We start from the raw sequence: 22743 nt of genomic DNA on the forward strand, positions 1-22743 counted from the left end.
GAGAGAGAGAGCAAGAGAGAGGGAGCAAGAGAGAGAGAGAGAGAGAGAGCTGGTGGCGAGGGAGAAAGAGAGATGGTGGGGAGAGAAAAGAGAGAGAGCTGGTGGGGAGAGGGATGGCAGGGGAGGGCGAGATGAGAAAGGGAATATAAGGCGAGATAAGAGAGGGGAGGTAGGGAGAGATGGGAGAGGGAGAAAGATGGAGGGCGGGGCAAACTGTTCAGCCATCTGTGCTGCAGTGAACTACAAAGGCGAGCAGGGAGTGTGTGTGTGAGAGAGAGTGAGCCTGCATCCATTTATCATCTCTTGCAAGTATGTGTACACACTTGCCTTGTGGCTTCATATATTTGCGCATGTGTGCGTGTATGTGTGTGTGTGTGTCTGTGTGCATATGTTTGCGTGTGTGTGCGAGCACGTGTGCGTGCATGTGTTTGTGTGTGTGTGTGTGCACCCGTGCTTGTGTGTGTGCGTGCGTGTGTGTGTCCGTGTGGGCGAGCATGTTCAACGGATGGGTTAGCGTGCGTGTGCATGCATGTTTGTGCACGCGTGTGCACGCCTGCTTCGGGTCGTGCGCATGCGTGTGTGTATATGTGTGTGTGTGTGGGGGGGGGAGCCGAACCTGGTGAACGTTACACACAACATTTATCAGAGGAACCAGCGAGTGTAACCAGGTGCACCGGTCACATGGCTGCTGCTCCACCAGCACTTCCTGTGAACACAGACAGCGCCGCCGAGGGTGGCGGCGCTGTCGGTGCGTGGAGGAGGAGCTGAGGCAGGCCGTGCCTAAACCTAGAGCCCCCGTCATTAACGCTAATAACCGGCCGTCTGTCCGCCAGTGCAGGGGCCGGGCCCCCGTGTGTGTGAGAGGTAACAAATGAGAGACGCCCCCCGCCTCACTCCCACCCCCCCTGGCCCCCCTTCCTCCACCAAGCCGCCCGGGGGGGGGAGATGAGCAGAGGTTGCATCATGACGGAGGATGAAGTCATTCTGCAACATCAGGTCGGGACGGAGAAGTGCTGAAATTTTAATAAGGAGCCGTTGAATGATGCGGGAGGGAAGATGTAAATGTGCAACCTTGGACCCGCGAGGACCTGTCTGGAGTATTTATGGTCATGTCTTCTTCTGACGTCGGCATTGTCTTGGAAAATGTAATGAATTACTGTCTACCAGCACTCTGAGAACCAGGTTGTTATTTTCCAGAATGTGCACTGGGTTTTATACCGTGACGCTCGATGGAGATTGCACGCACGGATGCACACACACACACACAGACAGATAGTGCACACACACATAGCATACGCAAGCACACACACACACACACACACACACACAACACACACAAATGCATGCATACACACACACACACACACACACACACAGCCCACACACATGCACGCACAAATACACAGGCACGCCAAAATACACACACAGGCACATACACAAATAGCACACACAGATGCATGCACAAAGACACACACACACACACAGCACACACACACATGTGCATACGCACACGCACACACACAGCCACAAACATACACACACAGGTATACACACACACATGCACACACATACACAGGCACGCACTCATGCACACACACACACACGCATACACACTTACACTTACACAGGCACACACACACGCACGCGCGCGCGCACACAGGAGACGGCGCAGGGGGAGCTAGCTCAGCTTCTACAGTGGCTGTTAAGAAGCAGCAGAACAGAATATGAAGAAGCACTCGGAAGGAACCAATCGATGTCTCAGGGTTGGTGTCAACAGACCATAATTAATGATGTGTCTCCGCAGAGCAGTCTGGCTGTTCCTCCTCCTCCTCCTCCTCCCCCTTCGCTCTCTGTCAGCTCTCTGTGGAAGCCGGGCCCCGGGCGGGGCGGTGTTACCCAACACGACGCAGGGCCACCTCAGCACTTCAGAGACTCAGCGCCCCGCCACAGAGTATTAACTCTGTATTAACCCAGTATGGGGCCAGTGGCAGCCGTCCAATCAGAGTGGCGCAAGAGTGAACGCAGATCACGGCTGTAGTACAATTCAATTCAAAATTGACCCTTACCCTGTCTTGAAAGACAGCTTTCAAGACATGTTATCAAAAAAGTATTATATTAACCTTTTTTTTTTTATATCTCTCAGTTCAAAAAGCAATCTTTTTTCATGAGTCTGAGCAAATTACTTCTTAAATCCACAGCACAATTATTCTAATTTGTTTGACCTGACCATCCCTACGTGCATTAGGTGCAATTTGTGAAATTTGGCTGAATCACTCCTCCACACTCCAGTAGGGGGCAGCATATTACCAGAGGGTGGGGGTGTCAACCCCTACTGTGTAAATTAGCTCACTTAGCAAGCATTCGAAGACTATTAGTAACCTGGGACAATTAGCTACCTTCATAAGCTATAGCCAAACAGCTACCGTTAGCATAAGCAGCTGTTGATTTACTAGAAGAAAAGTACAAACTTCATTCCTTTTCTCGCTCACAGTCTGTCTACTCACATTTGCTCAAAGGCCATGCGACATGGGCACAGTGATGGTGTGAAGCCATAGTAGTAGCTCCAGCAGCAGAAGTAGCATTAGTAGCAGCAGCAGTAGCAGTACAGCAGTAGCAGCAGTAAGAGTACCAGTAGCGGTAGCGGTAGCATTAGCATTAACCATAACAATAGTAGCATTAACAGTAGAAATAGTAGCAGTATGTGATCCAGCGGTGGAAGCATTGGCATTAGCAGCAGCAATAGTAGCAGTACCACTAGCAGTAGCATTAGCAGTCGTAGCAATAGTAGCAGTACCAGTATCGGTATTATTAGCATTAGCAGTACCAATAGTCACAATACCATCGGTATCAGTGGTCGGCAGGAAGACCTAGTAACAAAGGGAAACAACATAGGAATAAACAGTACTGCTCATTAGTGGTTATCTGGGGAGGGAGATGGGGAGATTGGGTGTGGGCCCTCTACGCTGGAGGTCAGGGCCCCGGGCTCCTGATGGAGGGCTATTGATTGGAGGGGGGAGCAGGCGATACAGTTGCAGGCGAGCGCCATTGATTTTCCGCAACTGCAAAGAGGGGAGAGAACAGCCGAGAGGAGGCCAGGGAGCTGTCAGGTTATCGTCTCAAATATCCGGAAGAAGTTTCCTATTTTTCCTTCTGTGGCAGTACTGACCTTCCATGAGTCAAATAGAGACAGCTATTTATTAATAATATTATTAATTATGAATTATCTACGTAAGCTGCTGGCTCAGCAGCGACCGGACGCTGGGGGTCGTCTGGAGCCCTTCCATCCCGGGCTGAGCGCACGTTCCACAGGAGAACAGACTAATCTGATCAGGAGGAGGTCCGGCCTTATCTGGCCCGGCCGTGACGTCCCTCGGTGTAATCTGTTGTATGGGAGCCACTCAAACTGCAGCCCTTCGGTTTCAGTGCCGCGCAAAACGCTCCTGTGTTTGATGAGCACGCACCCGGTATATATATTAGACACCGCTGCACTTATTATTGTTATTTTAGATTCCCCCGTCGGGTTCAATGGACTTTGTGAAACGCGCGATCTTCAGGGCTAATTATTTATTGTATATATTTGTTGTATTTTCTGAATGAATTTTAAGTAGAACTTCAAACGCAGTAGCAAGCAGAGGCGCTGCTTTGATCCCGGCATCGCGCTCCCTCGCGCTCCTCCTTCCCGCCCTGTGGGCATCTTCCTTCTAATTGGCTCAGCGTTGCTCATCTCAGCTGTCAGTCTGTCTGCCTGCCCGTCTGTCAACATGAGAATATTAAAACCCGATGACAGCGTACGTTGCCAGATTGGGCCATATTACCCGCTCAATCTGGCGACACCCTGTCATTTCTCACATCCAAGAAGGGCTCATCGGCCAGTGTTGCCAGATCGGGTGGGAAATCGGGCCCAATCTGGCAACACCGCCCGATGAGCCCAAGGTGGATGTGAGAGAGGAAGGGGGTGTCATTTCGCAGCCTTCCAGGCTTGGGCAGCTGATAGGATTATTTATTATTATCTGGGATAATTCTGTCCAAACATGCCCTCGCTTTCCATTTTTGTTTTAGCCTCGCAGTGACTGTGGTTCACCGTTTCACGATCATGTTGTACACGCACTCGGGCTTAACCGTGCTTAACTCTACTACATATCCATGGTTAACGTTCTTCAGCTAAATCATTTGAGGTGCGCTCATCTATAAAGAGATGTTCCGTCCGTGTTGGTGCTATGTGTAGAGCATTGTCCTCTCTTTCTCCCTCTCTCTGTCTCGCTCTCTCTACCCCTCTCTACCGCTCTGTGTTAATGTAGTGAAGTGGCCGGGCGGTCAATGAGCTAGTATTAACACCTGACTCCAGCTGCTGTTTGTTCCTATGTGTGCATGTGCGTGTGCGTGTGTGTGTGTGTGTGTGTGTGTGTGTGTGTGTGTGTGTGTGTGTGTGTGTGTGTGTGTGTGTGTGTGTGTGTGTGTGTGTGTGTGTGCGCGCGCGCGCGCCTGTGTGTTAGGTGCGTGTGTGCATCGGCGTGTGTGTGCGTCTGCGTTTAAGGAGCGTGTGTGTGTGCTTTTGCGTTCATGAGTGTGTGTGTGTGCGTCTGCGTCCGCGCGTGCGTGTGTGTCCCCTGAGTCCACCTCCAGGCAGGGGGAAAGTATCTCTCCCCGATCGATCCAATCCTCATCGCAGCCCCGGCTGCAGGGCTGTCCTGCTGCTCGGTGTTTACCGCCCTTTAATTTTCACTTCCTCTTAGAATTCACCCGTTGAAACATTCATCAGATCTAAAGGCCCCTCACTTCAAATGCTCCGGCAGTCTGCTTATTATTGAGCTCGCCGTGTGCCTCCGGTAGACCATGCCAAAGTGTTTCACAACTCTTTTACAACGCTTCCCCGCCGCTGTTGTTTTCCGCGGTGTAGATTTCAACCGTTTTTTCCCACAGTTTGTGTTTTGAGAAAGGAGACGACGTCTGACTCAGAGGCCCTCTCTCCCCTCCCCTGTGTTCCCCTTCCCAGGCGCTGGCCGCCGCTGAGCTGAGCGGCCCAGGAGCCCCGGCCATGGCCGAGGTGAACGGGCCGGGGCGCCCCCTCGTGGCCGAGCCGCAGATCGCCATGTTCTGCGGGCACCAGCTCCTCCACATGAACACGGAGACGGCCCAGTGGGAGCCCGACCCCCAGGGCCGGCAGGGCTGCTTCACGCTGCCCAGCCAGATCCTGTCTTACTGCCAGGAGGTAAGGCTCCCAGCAGCGAACGCCTCAGAAACTCAACCCCAGAGGACGGTCATGAACACCGGTGCTTGATCGATACCACTAACGTCAGCGTTATCACAATTAGAATCTCTAATGGCGGAGTACTTAGTTGTATCCCTGGGCTGCCTCCGGACGGGTGCAGCACCTCTCAGCGGGCGGTGTAACCGTAGACGTAGCGGCCAGGATGATGGAGCACGGCAGCGACGAATTAAATCATTTAAATCACGTTTTCTTCGTTTCTAACCCTGGGTTCGTTTTGTGCTCCACCTGTCCTGTCTTATATATGGATGTTGCTATATATAATGAAGGGGTTCTGGTATTCTGGAAATATTTTTTAAATGTTTCCTTAATATTTGTTTGCCGCTATCCCTCTCTCTCTTCCCCCTGTTACCTGATGTGTGCTCGTCGTGGTATGTAAATGGTTAGTTTGTTTGCGAAGGAATAGACATATTGGAAAGTGTGTCCGGGCGCCACCTGGTGGCTCATTCAGACAATGCACTTCCACTAAAATACAGATCATGGGCTTCAATTGACGGTAATGCGATTAGCCCTACATTATAATTCCTGATTGCTTTTTCCACAAAAGCCTTCATTTTCCCTGACATTTGTGAAGAAAGCATCAGAGCATTCAGACCCTCTGCCAAATCCATTACAATATTAAGCCCTGCTGTGGTTTTGTGCGACAAATATTGGACTTGATTTTAATTTTAATTAGTCAAATGTAAAATGAGGTATATTGAAAAATAAGGATATTCAATACAGTTATTATGAATTACAATTAGTTTAGTGAGTTTAGCCATGTTCTGCCATGTTATAGCATGTTATACCATACTTTACCATGTTATACCATGTTGTACTGTCTGCACCATGTTATAGCATACTGGACATTGTTATAGCATACTGTACCATGTTATAGCATAATGTACCATGTTATGCCTTGTTAAACCAGACTGTACCATGTTATAGCATGGCTTGTTTACAGACCTTGTCCCCTCAGAGGGTGAGAATGCGTTGCATGACTCTCTCCTTTGTCCCCCCCCCCACACCCATCCATAATCTCTCCTTATTCCTCTCCTAATACCTTTACAAATCCCCCCCCCTCCCTCCCTCCTGTCCTCATTCCCTTCCGCTCTGTCTGTCCTTCTGTTTCTGTTTTTCTGTCTGTCCGTCCGTCTGTGCGTGTGTGTGTGTGCATTTGTGCGTCTGTGTGTGTGTGTGTGTGTGTGTGTGTGTGTGTGTGTGTGTGTGTGTGTGTGTCCAGATGTACCCCACACTCCAGATCTCCCACGTGGAGGAGTCCTCCAGCCCGGCCACCATACCGGCCTGGTGCAAGAAGGGGTGGGGCCACTGCCAGACACGCCCCTTCATCGTGATGCCCTTCCGTTGTCTAGGTAACGACCCTGTGCTGTAACAGATTCAATCATGAAAAAACTGACTGGACATCTGAAAATATTGTTTAGCACTGCAATGTGAACCGTAACTAACATAACATTGCAAAAGTTTTTTTTTTTATCAATTCATAATACTGCATCAATTATTATGCTTATATGATCAAATATGTGCTTTATTTGTACCCTCACACTATACACAGCACAAGCTCAGACGTCTTTACACAACTCTCTCTTCTTCTTTTTCTCTCTGACGTAAATGAGCATGTCGTGACCTCGTGACCCCGTGACCTCTACACACGTACCGTACTCTCGGCTGGGAACACTCTGCACCCCTGCTGCTGTGTTTGGGGTTCTTCAGTCAAGCTTATCTCTGTTGCTCTCAGCTGTTTTCCTGTAACTCCCTGGCATGCTGTGCTGTCCCGCGGCTGTGCTATTCTCCCAGGATCGAGGAAAACAACGAGGGACAGATAACAGCAGGGTTCATTCTGAGAAACGCTGCGTCTTTGCAGAACAGACTGTTCTCCGCTTATCAACCTTGGGTTTTGGTATCGGTTTCGTTCTAATTGGTGCTAAATCTACTGATGGGACTCCTCTGGGGTTCGTCAGTCGTGATCCTCCCTGCATTCCGATCCCGGAGGCAGTGAAGCAGAGAGACAAACACTGAGGGTCGGCTGAGGTTCTGCTCTGTTGACCAGAGTGGACCACAGCAGCCCACAGCGTGCGTCTTTAGATACTGGACTTGATTCCGACTGATATTCTGACCCTCTCTCTTCAACCTCCGACTGCGTCATATCAGTTGAAATGTTCTCATTCATAATTGGTATGAGCCTCGCTCGTCCTCATCTAGCTGAAAAGTCCATCTGTGAATGGTCAGTTAACCACTATCGTCCGGTTCCCTTTCTTTATTTCTCTTCTGTTTTACTCTCATTCTACCAACTAAGCCTCTTATCCTCCATCTTGCATCATTATAACGATCCACACTTCCTATTGATGAACATGAATGATAACATGACCCTCCTTATCTCCCTCTCCTTATCTCTCTCTCTCTCCCTCTCTCTCCCTCTCCTTCTCTCTCTCCCTCTCCTTCTCTCGCTCCCACCTCTCACCCTCTCCTTATCTCTCTCTCTCTCCCTCTCCTTCTCTCTCTCCCTCTCTCTCCCCCCCCCCTCTCTCTCTCTCTCTCTCTCTCTCTCTCTCTCTCTCTCTCCCTCTCTCTCTCTCACTCTCTCCCCCCCCACTCTCTCTCCCCTCTCTCTCTCGCTCTCTCCCCCCTCTCTCCCTCTCCCTCCCTCTCTCGTCCCCAGTGGGCGAGTATGTTAGCGAGGCCCTGCTGGTCCCTGACCGCTGTCGCTTCCTGCACCAGGAGCAGATGGACACGTGTGAGACCTACGTGTTCTGGCACAACATCGCCAAGGAGGTCTGCGTCCATGGCTTATACATTATATCGATTATATTGTACCTCCTGTAGAAAGATAAGTCCCCAGGGAGGTATACACAGTGGCACCTATATCGCTAGCCTCATCGCATAATTACATTAAAAATCCCATTAAGAAAACCTCAGTCATATTTTTAGGTTCATCATCTCGTATTTAGCGTCAAAGTCAGATAGATGACTTAGGCAGACAATGGTTATGCAAAAAGCATTCAGATTGGCTTATGATACAGTTAATAAGGCCCAGTGAATCAGCAGCATTAGGAGAGTAGAGTTAGGTTCGATTTCACTATTTGGCCAAAATACGACTTAGGTTAACCTAGCGGTTGTTAGTGCTTGCTTCTATGAACATCCTTACTGTACCGACAGCGATACATTGTTGTTTCTCTTTATTCTGACCAACGTATTTATTGTAAGTCGCTCTGGATAATAGTGTCTGCTGAACGCCCTAAAGGTAAATGTACATGATGATAGTGATGTGGTCCCATGGATGAGACATGAAGGGTGTAGCTGCTCTGCTCCGCCCCGTCAGGCCTGCACTGCCGACGCCCTGGAGCTCCATAGTTACGGGATGCTGTTGCCGTGCGGGGAGCGGTACCGGGGAGTGGAGTACGTGTGCTGCCCGGGCCGCGGCGCCGCCGCCGCCAGCAGCAAGGGGGACGCTGAGGGAGGGGAGGGGCCCCCCACCGGGAGCCAGACGCTCACACTGCCGGCCCCCGGGAAGACCAGCTCTGTGTAAGAGACTCTGCGCCACCACACCATGGATGGGGACAGAGCACGTGTATATGACCGCTGTCTGCTCTGGCTATCTGTGGTCGAATGAGGCTGGTGTCACGTCTGAGATAAATGCAACCGACCTCAGGTTTGGTTTATATGTGACAGAACAAGGCTGACCTCAGGTCTGGTTTAGAGGCTGACTTCATGTCTGGTTTAGAGGCTGACCTCAGGTCTGGTCTAGAGGCTGACCTCAGGTCTGGTCTAGAGGCTGACCTCAGGTCTGGTCTAGACACGAGGCTGACCTCAGGTCTGGTCTAGAGGCTGACCTCAGGTCTGGTCTAGAGGCTGACCTCAGGTCTGGTCTAGACACGAGGCTGACCTCAGGTCTGGTCTAGAGGCTGACCTCAAGTCTGGTCTAGAGGCTGACCTCAGGTCTGGTCTAGACACGAGGCTGACCTCAGGTCTGGTCTAGAGGCTGACCTCAGGTCTGGTCTAGACACGAGGCTGACCTCAGGTCTGGTCTAGAGGCTGACCTCAAGTCTGGTCTAGAGGCTGACCTCAGGTCTGGTCTAGACACGAGGCTGACCTCAGGTCTGGTCTAGAGGCTGACCTCAGGTCTGGTCTATACACGAGGCTGATCTCAGGTCTGGTCTAGAGGCTGACCTCAGGTCTGGTCTAGACACGAGGCTGACCTCAGGTCTGGTCTAGAGGCTGACCTCATGTCTGGTCTAGAGGCTGACCTCAGGTCTGGTCTAGACACGAGGCTGACCTCAGGTCTGGTTTAGAGGCTGACCTCAGGTCTGGCCTAGAGGCTGACCTCAGGTCTGGTCTAGAGGCTGACCTCAGGTCTGGTTTAGAGGCTGACCTCAGGTCTGGCCTAGAGGCTGACCTCAGGTCTGGTCTAGACACGAGGCTGACCTCAGGTCTGGTCTAGACACGAGGCTGACCTCAGGTCTGGTTTAGAGGCTGACCTCAGGTCTGGCCTAGAGGCTGACCTCAGGTCTGGTCTAGACACGAGGCTGACCTGTGGTGTGTTGGTCCAGGGCGGTGAAGGTGACCTCCGCCCCTCCCAGCCCCTCCACGGACGTGGACGACCTGGAGGAGGAGGGCGATGCAGTGGAGGAGGAGGAGGAGGAGGAGGAAGAGGAGGTGGAGGAGGAGGAGGAGGAGGAGGATCAGGTGGACGAGGCGGAGGAGGAAGAGGAGGTAGAGGAGGAGGAGGAGGTTGGGGAGAAGCCGCCGGTGAAGGAGCCAGAGGAGTATGACTACCCCATCGACTCGGGCCCGTACCAGGCCTCGGACTACCTGGACTCCTTCTACTACGAGAAGGGCCAGGGCCGCAAGCCCACCGCCTCCCCCCCGCTGACCAGAGGAGACAGCTGTGAGTGCACCGCCTCCCACCTGCTCCTCAACATGCTCTCTCTCTCTCTCTCTCTCTCTCTCTCTCTCTCTCTCTCTCTCTCTCCCTCTCTCTCTCTCTCTCTCTCTCTCTCTCTCTCTCTCTCTCTCTCTCTCTCTCTCTCTCTTTCTCTGTCTCTCTCTCTCTCTCTCTCTCTCTCTCTCTCTCTCTCTCTCTCTCTCTCTCTCTCTCTCTCTCTCTGACTCTCTCTCTTTCTCTGACTCTCTCTCTTTCTCTCTCTCTCTCTCTCTCTCTCTCTCTCTCTCTCTCTCTCTCTCTCTCTCTCTCTCTCTCTCTCTCTCTCTCTCTTCCATCCATGCATAAACAGGACTGAGTGTCCCATGGGTACTGTAACCACAACATGTTTCCTTAGTGATTATCTGGCAGAGGGTGTATTATATAAATATAAGATATTAGATACAGTATGCTGTACGTCTAGAAGCACTTACATCAGCTCAGTCTTTAATGGAGGAACTCTGACTTGTGATCATTTGCTATATAGATCAATAACCTAGATAGATAGTCAAATAGGAAATGCCATGATCAATAGTTAACAGTGATGTGGCTGGTGATACATAAAATAACGGCTGATCTGGTTTCATGTTACTACTATAACGGGAATGTTATGATGAGCTAAATGTCATTATATTGAAGCATTGTTTGTTTAACTTAATATGGAAAGAATCTATCCACATAATAAGGATGGAATATATCTACAAAATGAAATCTACCAAAATAAAAAGGATCAAATCTATCCATAAAATAAAGATGTAATCCATCCACGTAATAACATTGAATTGTATCACTATAATAACATTATAATCGAATCTAATAAAATCTATCAACACAATGTAATCTACTTCCTGTCCTCCACAAATCAGCATCCTGTTCTCACGGTCCTCAAACCAAAAACCTCAACCTGTATTCATGTTTTCTCGACTTCCTCCCTGTAGTGCCGACCGCCCGTCCCACCGACGGCGTTGACGTGTACTTCGAGATGCCCGGCGACGACAGCGAGCATGCCAACTTCCTGCGCGCCAAGATGGACCTGGAGGAACGCAGGATGAAGCGCATCAACGAGGTGAGCTTCAGAGCAAAGCGCCTGCTGGGGATCTGGGTCGAGGTGTCCTGTTTCCACCCCGAGTCCCCAGAGTCTGGGTCTTACAGGCTGGGCCACATCCTGCCTTCACAGCGTTCGTGGTATTCAGGACGTTCACAGGGTTCATGAAGTTGAAAGGGGCTATATGCAAGGTTTAGGAGTTCAAGCTCAAGGCTACGTTTTGGAAAACATGACCCTCTTCAGCCTCTCTCCGAACCCACACTCTAAAAGTGAGGCTCTCTTTTGGATTTAAGCTGAGATTTAACAGAAGATTCAACATGAGATTTATCGTGAGATTGAACAGAAGATTGAACCTGAGATTTAACATGAGATTTAACTGAAGATTTAACTGAAGACTTAAAGGGGACTTATTATACCACCAGGTATGAGTGTGATTGGCCTTACAAGCCGTTTCGAAAACCTGCCTAATATGACATCACTAGTGGGTGTGTCCACCTAGATCTGTGCTGGATAGATGAGCAATGTTTACTTCAGTCCACTGGGTAGGCTGGTAGATATATCTATCCAGCACAGATCTAGGTGGACACACCCACTAGTGATGTCATATTAGGCAGATTTTCGAAACGGCTTGTAAGGCTAATCACACTCACACCTGGTGGTATAATAAGTCCCCTTTAACAGAAGATTCAACATGAGATTTATCATGAGATTGAACAGAAGATTCAACATGAGATTTAACATGAGATTGAACAAAAGATTCAACATGAGATTTCCCATGAGATTTAAGAGAAGATTGAACATGAGATTGAACATGAGATTGAACATGAGATTTGCCAGGATGAGATTAAACAGAGTATCACAGTGACATCACAGTGACATCACAGTGACACCGTGGGACACCCAGTGACATCACGGTGATGTTATCTCTTTCAGATCATGAAGGAGTGGGCCGAGGCAGACAATCAGTCCAAGAACCTCCCCAAATCCGAAAGGCAGTCGCTAAACGAGGTAGTCTACCTCTCTTTCTCACTTATCTCTCTCTCACTCATCTCTACCTCATTTATCGCCATCTTAATTATCCATCCTCTCTCATCTCCTCTCTCCTCTGCAATCTAATCCCTACCCTCTAACCTCTCTCCTCTCTAACCTCTCTCCTCTCTAATCTCTCTACTCTCTCCCCTCTCCACTCTAACCTTTCTCCTCTCTAATCTCTCTCCTCTCTCTCCTCTCTCTCCTCTCCACTCTAACCTCTCTCCTCTCCACTCTAACCTCTCTCCTCTCTAATCTCTAATCTCTCTCCTCCTCTTCTCTCTAACATCTCTCCTCTCTCCTCTAACCTCCCTCCTCTCCCCTCTAACCTCTCTCCTCTAACCTCCCTCCTCTCCCCTTAACCTCTCTCCTCTCTAATCTCTCTCCTCCACTTCTCTCTAACCTCTCTCCTCTCTCCTCTCTCCTCCCTCCTCTCCCCTCTAACCTCTCTCCCCTCTAATCTCTAATCTCTCTCCTCCACTTCTCTCTAACCTCTCTCCTCTAACCTCCCTCCTCTCCCCTCTAACCTCTCTCCCCTCTCCTCTCTAATCTCTAATCTCTCTCCTCCACTTCTCTCTAACCTCTCTCCTCTAACCTCCCTCCTCTCCCCTTAACCTCTCTCCCCTCTAATCTCTAATCTCTCTCCTCCACTTCTCTCTAACGTCTCTCCTCTCTCCTCTAACCTGCCTCCTCTCCCCTCTAACCTCTCTCCCCTCTCCTCTCTAATCTCTCTCCTCCCTCCTCTTGTCTCTAACCACTCTCCTCTCTCCTCTCTCCTCCCTCCTCCCTCCTCCCTCCTCTAAACTCTCTCCTCTCCCTTCTCGCTCCAGCACTTCCAGACGGTGCTGCAGACACTTGAGGAGCAGATCGCCGGCCAGAGGCAGAAGCTGGTGGAGACCCACCTGGCCCGGGTGGTGGCCACGCTCAACAACAACAGGCGAATGGCGCTTGAGAGCTACCTGACCGCCGTCCAGACAGCGCCCCCGCAGGTGAGGAGGGCTCACTGCAAGGGTTGAAATGAAGACCCTGGGCCAAACCCAGTGTCCTCATCCTCTTCACGCCCAGAATAACATCTAGTTTCTAAAAGTTAATATTATTAAAACCAGAGTCAATGTCGCCTTGCTGCGAAACGTCAGCAGACATAAACTCAGCTCTTTAAGGATAAACGATGATGTTTAAAAGGGCACTATTCATACCTTGTATGCAAAGTCTAATTGGCCTTCTCTGTATGTACACAGGCTGTATGATAGTTTTAGAAATTCTATTGGAAATTGTCTAATTCACTCACTATGAAGTCACAAAACTGTCTTTTCATGGGGAAAATCGTGCGTTTTTGTTTGTACGAAACCAGAATGTATATGTATGTTCAATGCTGCCCTCGACGCCAGTTTTCTCTTGGAAAATAGATTTTAAATCATTTCTAAATAAAATCTAAATAAAAACAAAAAAAACGGATACAGTAAGGAATAGGATGTGCCGATCAAGGGGAGCTAGGCCCCTCTTGGTGCTGAAAGGCCCTAACCCTAGCCCCTGTGTTGTGTGTCCCTAGCCGGAGCGCGTGCTGCAGGCCCTGAAGAGGTACATGGCCGCCGAGCAGAAGGACCGCCGCCACACGCTCAGACACTACCAGCACATTGAGGCCGTGGACCCCCAGAAGGCCGAGCAGATGAAGTTCCAGGTCTGCTGCTTCAGCTCCCACTGCGTTTGTTAGACCCTGAATGAGACATTAAGGCTAGCCAAACTGGCTGCTGCTGTGCTACAGTGCTAATGCTGTAATTACTGTGATAGCAATATTGCTAAAGTTAGCTAAATGCTAGCTAATAAATAATGCTAGTATTGCTATAATAGCAATATAGATAATGCTAGATAAATGCTAGCTAATAGTTAATGCTATTACTGCTGTAATAGCTTTATTATAATGCTAATGCAACATATACCATGGTTATGGTTATTGGCGGTTAATAATGGTTAGTTATTGAAATTATTCCACTGGAGCACCTTTGTAGCTGTAGCGATCAGAGTGTAGAAAAGAAAAAAACCTACTTTAACATACGCTAGATCGTCTGAGACGAGGGTCAGCTCAATGACTGTAAGAGGCCATTGTTTCCCTTCTGCAGGTGTACACACACCTCCACGTGATAGAGGAGAGGATGAACCAGAGTCTGGCTCTGCTCTACAAAGTCCCCCTGCTGGCAGACGAGCTGCACCACGACATCCGTAAGCTACCTCATGCTAACCCTGTGAAATATCATGCTATCCCTGCATCGGTAACCTCTTTAATAGTTGAATAAGCAATGTGTGCGCATCTAATATCAAAACCACCAGACCGCAATGTCGTAAATTATGGACGTTGTAATCTGATGCCCCCCCCCCCCCATGTCTTGCAACACTTCAGCTCATATCCACTCCAGCCATGAAGAGAATTAGTCGCTTATCTATGGCTGAGTAGTAGTTGTAGAGCAGTGACAGCATTGTAAGTAAAACATCAGATCCTTACTTAGCATTCGATCCTTAGCATTATATCCTTCGCATAATATCCTTCGCAGAAGGATATTATCCCTTGCAGAAGATCCTTAGAATAAGATCCTTAGCATTAGATGCCTAAGGATAATATTCTTCGCATAACATTCTTAGCATACATTTCTTAGCGTTACAGAACCGGTGCCATTCCTATTTTATGTAAGTGTTTATTTCCCCAAAATGACTTTTTAAAATGTAGACATTTAGCAGACGCTTTGGATGGGCTGAGGGGACCAACTGGTGTGTCTGAACACCAACCCGCTCTGTGGTATCGCTCTCCCCTGGCTGAATGTTGTTGGTATGCTTCGCCGTGCTTCAGAGGAGCTGGTGAAGGCAGAGCGCGGAGACATCAGCGAGCTGATGACCACTTCCTTCTCTGAGACGCGCACCACAGAGGAGCTACTTCCTGCCGAGAGCGAAGAGGAGAAGGACGACGAGGAAGAGGAGGAGCGGGCCTTCCAGAACAGGCCCTACCCTCCCCGCATTGGTACATACACACACACGCACACATGCATACACACACAAACGTACACATACACATACACACACACATACACAAACAGATACATACACACACAAAGACATACACATACAAACATACTGTCTCTCATACACACACACAATTTAGGCCCTACCCTCCTCGCATCGGTGCGAGGAGGCACACACACACACACACACACACACACACACACACACACACATACACACTCCCACTCACACTCACACTCACGAATTGCTCAATCGTTGATCAATGACATGAGTTCTCTCTTCCTCTGTGTTTTTCCACTCCATTACTCTATTCGCTCCGTAGAACCTCAGCCCAATAAGAAAGGTGAGTCCCATATCTCCTCTAGCCCCTTTGACTGCTCTGTTGCTGTGTTGTCACAGGACAAACTGTAACCACTCTAAGTCATTCCATTTTGAACGTCAGCTGATCATTGTCTCCGTCATTGTCTCCAGTGTCGGCCATCGAAGATTACGATTACACCACATCCGAAAGAGCCCCTACCTACGAATACGAAGAGAAGGTACACCACTGAACAGGGCATTGATAGGTCATCCTGTCACCCTGAATACAGGCTGAATCCTCCGCTGAACTCCAAATGTTTCCCTAAAGATCCAACGCGTTCCACCTCCTTCTGAGTGCTACTGCATACCCCCTCTCCCTCTCTCTATACCGCAGATCAACACCTCAGTGGAGCTAAAACAGGTTGTCTACAAGTCTCCAGAGATCCAGAGAGACGAGTTGGTGAGTGTCCCTAACCCGTCCACCAACCCTTCCTCGATTGGTCTAAATAATAGCTCATACGTCGAAGGCCCACAAACCGCACGCATGCCGAGTGCTGTGAAGCTCGCCTTTTTGTTTTTTTGACCCTCTCTTGTTCCCATAGCAACCGGATGCCCTGGAGACGTTTAACCGCGGCGCCATGGTGGGGCTGCTGGTGGTGGCGGTGGCCATCGCCATGGTGATGGTGATCAGCCTGCTGCTGGTTCGCCGGAAGCCGTACGGCACCATCAGCCACGGCATCGTGGAGGTACTGTAGGCGCCCCGAACGACGTTCACTAACACCGCCGTCACCCCACCGACTGTACCGACGTCCTTGTAACTTCCGATCACGAAAATCACGACACCTGCCAAAATATCTCGATACCGATCGGGAACGGGCGACGCGGCAAAAGCCCCACAAACGTGCAATAACGTACAAATAATTATTGACGGAGAAGAACAGGCCGTGATTGCAACTACGTGAGTCATCACGTTTTCATTCATTATTCTTGCTTTAGTCGTTTGATTCTTCACCCGTCCAAGGAGTAAGACGTTTGGGTCCCTAGTGTGACTGCGGTTCTTTGACTGCTCTGCGGCCCTGGGAGCGCAGTCCTGAAACTGCAGCCTCCTAGGACTGCTGGCAAAAACAGGGCGAAAAACAGGAAACAGGAAATAGAGATATGCACGCACACACACTCACACACACACACTGGCGCCGTTGACGCAACTCAAAGGGAAACAGGGCCTAATGCACTCTGTCATTCTTTGAGTACTGGTACTAATTAAATGGGGGGTTGTTGGCCTCAGGCGACCAAGAGGTCGTTGCGACATCTTAGTTGCAATTTCCTTCACAGAGTGCCCTATTCATGTGAATGTAAGTCTTATCTAGTTGTATTTCATGGTTATAAATCACCAATACTTTAGCTCGCTTCATCGTCTCTGTATGGGGATGCCCCTGGTCTCACTCAAATCAATCTTGGTCTTGCACAAACCACTCATTGTTCGGTGAGTCTCTGATACTTCAGGCGGCATGTGGCTCAGGAGATAGAGTGGGTTGTCTGGTAACTGGAAGGTTGCTAGTTCGATCCCGGGCTCCTCTTAGCTGAGTGTCGAGGTGTACCTGAGCAAGACACCGTACCTTGCATGGCGGACTCTGCCGTCTGTGTGTGAATGTATGCTTGAATGGGTGAATGTTGGGCAATGTTCAAATGCGTTTTGAGGGGCCACTGGTTATAAAAGCCCTGTATAAATCCAGTCCATCACCTTGAACAATGAACCGCTCTTGCAGGTGGACCCCATGCTGACCCCGGAGGAACGCCAGCTCAACAAGATGCAGAACCACGGCTACGAGAACCCAACCTACAAGTTCTTCGAGCAGATGAGCTAAGGGGCCCAGCGTATCTCCCCGTTAGTCGTCATGTCCTTTAGTCATTTATATTACCCCCCCCCCCCGCGCGCCGCCTCCAGCCCCTCCCTCCTGCACCCCTCCTCCTCTCCTCCACACCCTTATCGACCCCCTCCCGCCTTCATCCACTCCCTCCCTCCTCCACCAGGGGGAGCTCCAGCAACCCCCCCACCCCCCTTCCATGTTGTAGTTATCATTCATGCTACTTTAAGGTGTCTCGGGTAAACCCGGAGGCCAATGTAATTGTAAATGGACCCGCCCATCGTCACCTGAAATGATCATCTTCTCTGCTCTCTGAGGAGAGATACACCGGATCGACAGTTAAACACACTCAAACTAAAGAAGTGTTCATGTTGACCAGTTCAACACATTAAAACGACATGTTAACCTAATGTTTAAACAGTGCCACTCATCCTTAAGGACATGTTAGTGTTGAACCGTTTAACGCTTTAGAGTAAAATACATTTTTGTTCATTAGTAAGGTTGTTGTTAAAATAATTATGTACTGAAGCTGAAAATATGTGTTGTATAGATGACTGCGAATGAGAAAATGAGTGTAAAACTCACCTAGCGTAGCTGAGAGACTAGCAGCGATAAGAAGATACATTGTCACGTCAAGCCCACAAATTAGAGCTTACATCTCACTTCTCTGAGCCATGTGGTGGATTACCTCTTAGACTACAACATTTCTATGAAGTTAACCGTGTTCAGTTAAGTGTTTGAGACACCTGAGTTGGCTTTTGATTCAACGTATAGTTAAGCCGATGATAAAATAACATCCAGTGAAATGTTTTTGGTGGTATTTACAACATTGGGCTCTCTGTGTTTGTGACTTACTGAAGCTGTCATTGGTTCATTAATATATCACTTAGTTGTTGATCGTTTTTTTTATTCTTTATCCTGCTGCCTGAAGACCTGTAAAACAAAAATACCCACAAGTCCATTCTTTTATTGAACGCATGAAAATTTGGTGTACGATACTGCTGTATTTGTGTTGTTCCTGTTATTGCTTTTCGAGGAATTTGGAAACGTCACCATTCCAAAACAAAGTGTAAATAACGTTGGCCGAAAAAATAAGCGTACCAGTAGACTATAATTATACATATGATTTGTATGATTTGTTCGCATTGTGTAATGGAAAAAAAAGTCGAAAAAAATGAAAACAAAAGTGCTGTTCTGAGAGGGAGAAACATTTCTCCTAACATGGCTGATTGCAAACGGACTGTTGTAAAAACCAGCACAACGACACAGTTACTTCTGACTGAATGTACTTAGGGAAAAGCGGTGAGAATCACCTTTTGATTTGGAGTAGTTGCGTCCCGTGCATCGTAGAAACCCCCACACACACGTAGTAGTAGTAGTAGTAGTAGTAGTGCAGCCCACCTCGGGGCCCCCCAGAGAAGGTCCTGCATGCCTGAGGGCCCCGGGTCCTGGACCGTAGCACCGGGGGGTCCCTTACATCCCCTGGAGGTAACCCGTGTCCCTCTGACACGAGCATAGGCGCGTCACCGGGCGTGGTCGGGCTTGGTCGGCCATAGCGACGGCCCCACCCGTTGTTCCGTGGAACGATCAAACCCATGGTTCACGTACGAGAATAAGAGGCGAACGTGGGGGACAAAAAACGATTCCATTGCTTCATTTGAGGCTTTCCAAAACTGGGAGCCATGGTGTGTGGTCTCCGAGCGAGCTCCACAGCCCCCAGCCCATCGACTCGTAGTGACTCACACCTGATGATCAAATAGAAAACCGACGAGCGACGTGTACTGACGCTGTCCATCCCCCGCAGTGAGTCAAGCGGGGCTCTTTTTAAAAACCAGCTAACGCTATCAGCTGATTGGTCTGTTGACCTCGTCGCTTGAGGGAAGGCCTTATGTTGTTATTGTTGATGATGCAACAACCTCCGACTCATTTGGTCCGATAAACAAAAAAACAATCGAGAGAATCTTAATTCCATTCCTACGTTCAGCCTTTCATCATAACCGTTTGGGGGGTTGGAGGGGGGGGGGGGGGGGGGTATTTTTCTTCCCACGTTGTCATAGTCACCTTATAAGCCGGAGTAATCATTTGGTTAGGGCTGCATCATCACTTCATTGATCAGGATCACGACAGAGAAAGGGAGGAAATCATTCTTGTATAATTTGTACAGCTTCGTTAGTGAATGAAAATGTATCACAGTGTACTTCAGTGGATCTTGCATTGATACTGAAGGGATAGCTGAGAATAAGCTTGCCTATTTTATCCCCTAACCACCGACGGTTTCCTACCAGCATTTAGCAGACGTAGAACAGTGTATATTGTAGTTCATCAACAGCGTATATTGTAGTTCAACTACGGTTTATTGTAGTTCAACAACAGCGTATGTTGTAGTTCAACAACAGCGTATATTGTAGTTCAACTATGGTTTATATTGTAGTTCAACAACAGCGTATATTGTAGTTCAACTATGGTTTACATTGTAGTTTAACTACGGCCTATGTTGTAGTTTAACTACGGTGTATATAGTAGTTCAACAACAGCGTATATCGTAATTCAACAACAACGTTTATTGTAGTTAAACTACAGCGTGTGTTGTAGTTCAACAACAGCGTATATTGTAGGCCTAGTTCAACAACAGCGTATGTTGTAGTTCCTCTATGGTGTATATTGTAGTTTCACTACGGCATATGTTCTAGTTCAGCTACGGCGTATATTGTAGTTAAACTATGGTGTATGTGATAGTTTTACTCACATTTGTATGTTTGTCCTGTCAAATTCAATACTCCTTTTTGATTGCTGTTCTCTTCCTTCCCCGATGAAATATAACAGTAGTTATTACAATTTTAATTGCTGCATTATTGCCTTTTACAATGCTGTGTTTTGGATGTAATTAATATGTATTTTTTATTTATATGTAATAATAAATTGGATCAAGGGTCAAGCATTTGCAACTGTACTGTAGAATATAGAACTGTATATTAAATCATACAACGTTGACCTTGTGAAACCGAACAGGTCGAGAGCCGCCATCCAATTGAAAAGGTAAAAAGCACAACTCCAGAAATTAATCTAACAGAACGTGTGTGCAGGCTGCTTACAGGCTGCTCACAGGAAAACCAAACTCTCCGGTGAGGCTGCGTCTCCTCTGTCTGCTTCCTCCAAATCATCCATGGTATAGAGATGTCCTTATGTTGGCTCATGAAAACCAAAAACAATCTCTAGAGATCACTCATTTGGCAAAATTATTCATGTAATTGTAATAGCAACAGATATTAAACACTGAAATGTGATGATGCTCTTCAAAAATGTAATAAAATTTACAAATGGCCCATGAAACACTTTTTGCCATTTGTTTTCTTTTCACAGCCTTCCACACTCACTCCCATCATGATCCCTGAAGTGTCAATGTGGAATGTTCCTGGTTCACTGAAACGTCTCCGCATCCGACTTCACTTATAAAGTTCAGAACCATGGAAAAGTGTTTACATAGCATTGGATCCATTATGGGATCTGTGATAATGTTTTCAAACTAACACCCAGAAGATAGAGACAGGCGGAAGTCCCCTCGGGTGAGGCAGTTGGTGAAATTCCCTCCTACACCTTCTCTCAGCGGTTCAGGAGTGACAGACGTCAAGTCAATCCACTTCATCTGTATGGCCAATTTCCTTCGTCACTATTTTGTAAGCCGTTAACTATTAACGTTTGAGGACACTCACAACAAGAACATATCCCTTTGGCGAGGCATACACATGATATACAAAACAATATTAATCATACAAAAATAAAATACCTTATAATATATGCATTAAATTAATATCCCTTTATAGATTTATGGTTTGAATTGAGCAGCCAGAAAAGTTGATGCCTTTATTGATATTAAGAAGCGGACATGGCTTTAAAAAAGGCGAGATAAAACTAGGGTAGGCTATTTGATAATATGATGGGTAGGCCTACTGTCGTTTCTCAGGCGGTCCGTTAATATAGCGGTTCGTTAACGGAATACAATGTTGGGCCTACTTTATTTTCACTTTATTTAATAGTTGGATGAGGCTCAGAGAGCCTGATTAACAACTAACGCAAACCTCGGGGGCAAAAACAAGGACATCCAGAAAGCATAAAGCACCACCAGTATTGCCAGATTGGGACAGATCTCCTGCCCAATCTGGCAACCCTGGCTGCAGCGCGCTGCAGCCAGTTCGCATGAGAGGCTGCCCGGAGACCGACGTGCAAAGGCGCGCAATTTACGCATAAGAGAATAGATTTCGCGTGTCTTTCGGGAGAAAAACATTCATCGCAAGAACACCATATATCCATATATGATGCATTCATAAATCAAGCGTTTGTAAAATGTCAACGCTTTCGTTCTCTGAACAATTGCGCATGTGTCTCCTCCCCTCAATTCTGCCACCTGCCAGCCCCTCCTCAATGATCGGTCCCTTTGAACCCTCCTCACCTTCATCTCTGAGTGAAGGGTTATATAAGGCTGCAGGGATATTGATAATAAGCTTTTACTCCAGAAGCAGGAGAATGTTTGGCCACTTAGATGACCGGTTTCCTAGGATCCTACCAGCCTACCTTGCTAGGTCTTTCCCTCCCTATCTAGCCTTTTGCCCTAATGGGTTGTGTGTGTGTGTGTGTGTGTGTGTGTGTGTGTGTGTGTGTGTGTGTGTGTGTGTGTGTGTGTGTGTGTGTGTGTGTGTGTGTGTGTGTGTGTGTGTGTGTGTGTGTGTGTGTGTGTGTGTGTGTGTGTGTGTGTGTGCGTGCGTGCGTGCGTGTGTGTGTGTGTGCGTGTGTGTGTGTGTGTGTCAGTTGTCGTTCATGCTTTAGGGTCTGAAACATCTTAAAAAGGATGAAATTAGTGAGTGTAACACATACAACCTTACCTCAACAATAAGGGGGCTGCCGTTCCCCTGTGTTAGCCACAGCCCTCATGTTGCTAGCAGCTGGAAACCACAAGCTAGGTGACGCTGTACTGACGGTTAATCCTACCTATTCTGTTTACTGAGAAGACACTGTGACTGTATGGGAACGATGACTCCTTCAAAGTAAGAGCAGAGTGGAGGTCACAGCTCCTCCGGGGGGTTCTGCCCACTGCCCACTGAAAGTTCAACCATGATCATCTCGTCTGATACTGTCTCCTTGTCAGGGTGAATACTGTACTATGTATAGATATACCTATGTCTGAGTGGGTCGCTGTCTGGTGTCTTGCAGAATGACAGGTGACCCCAACATGTCTTGGAGTCTTGAGTGGAAAACATAAGCAAAAAACTATACCGATGTATGCATTGCAAAAAGCGAATTATACTCCTTAGCGTGATGA

General features: G+C 48.2%; 1 protein-coding gene across 2 annotated transcripts in view; it reads left to right on the forward strand.

Moving 5' to 3' along the window:
• The window catches only part of aplp1 (amyloid beta (A4) precursor-like protein 1), a 37308-nt gene extending 16549 nt beyond the window's left edge, over positions 1–20759 (forward strand). The window contains exons 2-17 of one of the 2 annotated variants that reach the window (XM_030369377.1): positions 4994–5209; positions 6489–6618; positions 7923–8035; positions 8583–8785; positions 9811–10148; positions 11120–11247; positions 12160–12234; positions 13086–13244; positions 13805–13933; positions 14373–14472; positions 15095–15262; positions 15587–15607; positions 15736–15803; positions 15959–16024; positions 16167–16310; positions 17331–20759. In XM_030369377.1, the coding sequence (XP_030225237.1) occupies positions 4994–5209; positions 6489–6618; positions 7923–8035; positions 8583–8785; positions 9811–10148; positions 11120–11247; positions 12160–12234; positions 13086–13244; positions 13805–13933; positions 14373–14472; positions 15095–15262; positions 15587–15607; positions 15736–15803; positions 15959–16024; positions 16167–16310; positions 17331–17429 (2157 nt within the window). In that variant the 3' untranslated portion in view covers positions 17430–20759. The remainder of the gene's footprint in view (positions 1–4993; positions 5210–6488; positions 6619–7922; positions 8036–8582; positions 8786–9810; positions 10149–11119; positions 11248–12159; positions 12235–13085; positions 13245–13804; positions 13934–14372; positions 14473–15094; positions 15263–15586; positions 15608–15735; positions 15804–15958; positions 16025–16166; positions 16311–17330) is intronic. The other variant, XM_030369378.1, reaches the window with a different exon arrangement.
• The last annotated feature ends 1984 nt before the right edge of the window (positions 20760–22743 follow it).

Source organism: Gadus morhua, chromosome 11, assembly GCF_902167405.1.
Source record: "Gadus morhua chromosome 11, gadMor3.0, whole genome shotgun sequence".
NCBI classification, from domain to species: domain Eukaryota; kingdom Metazoa; phylum Chordata; class Actinopteri; order Gadiformes; family Gadidae; genus Gadus; species Gadus morhua.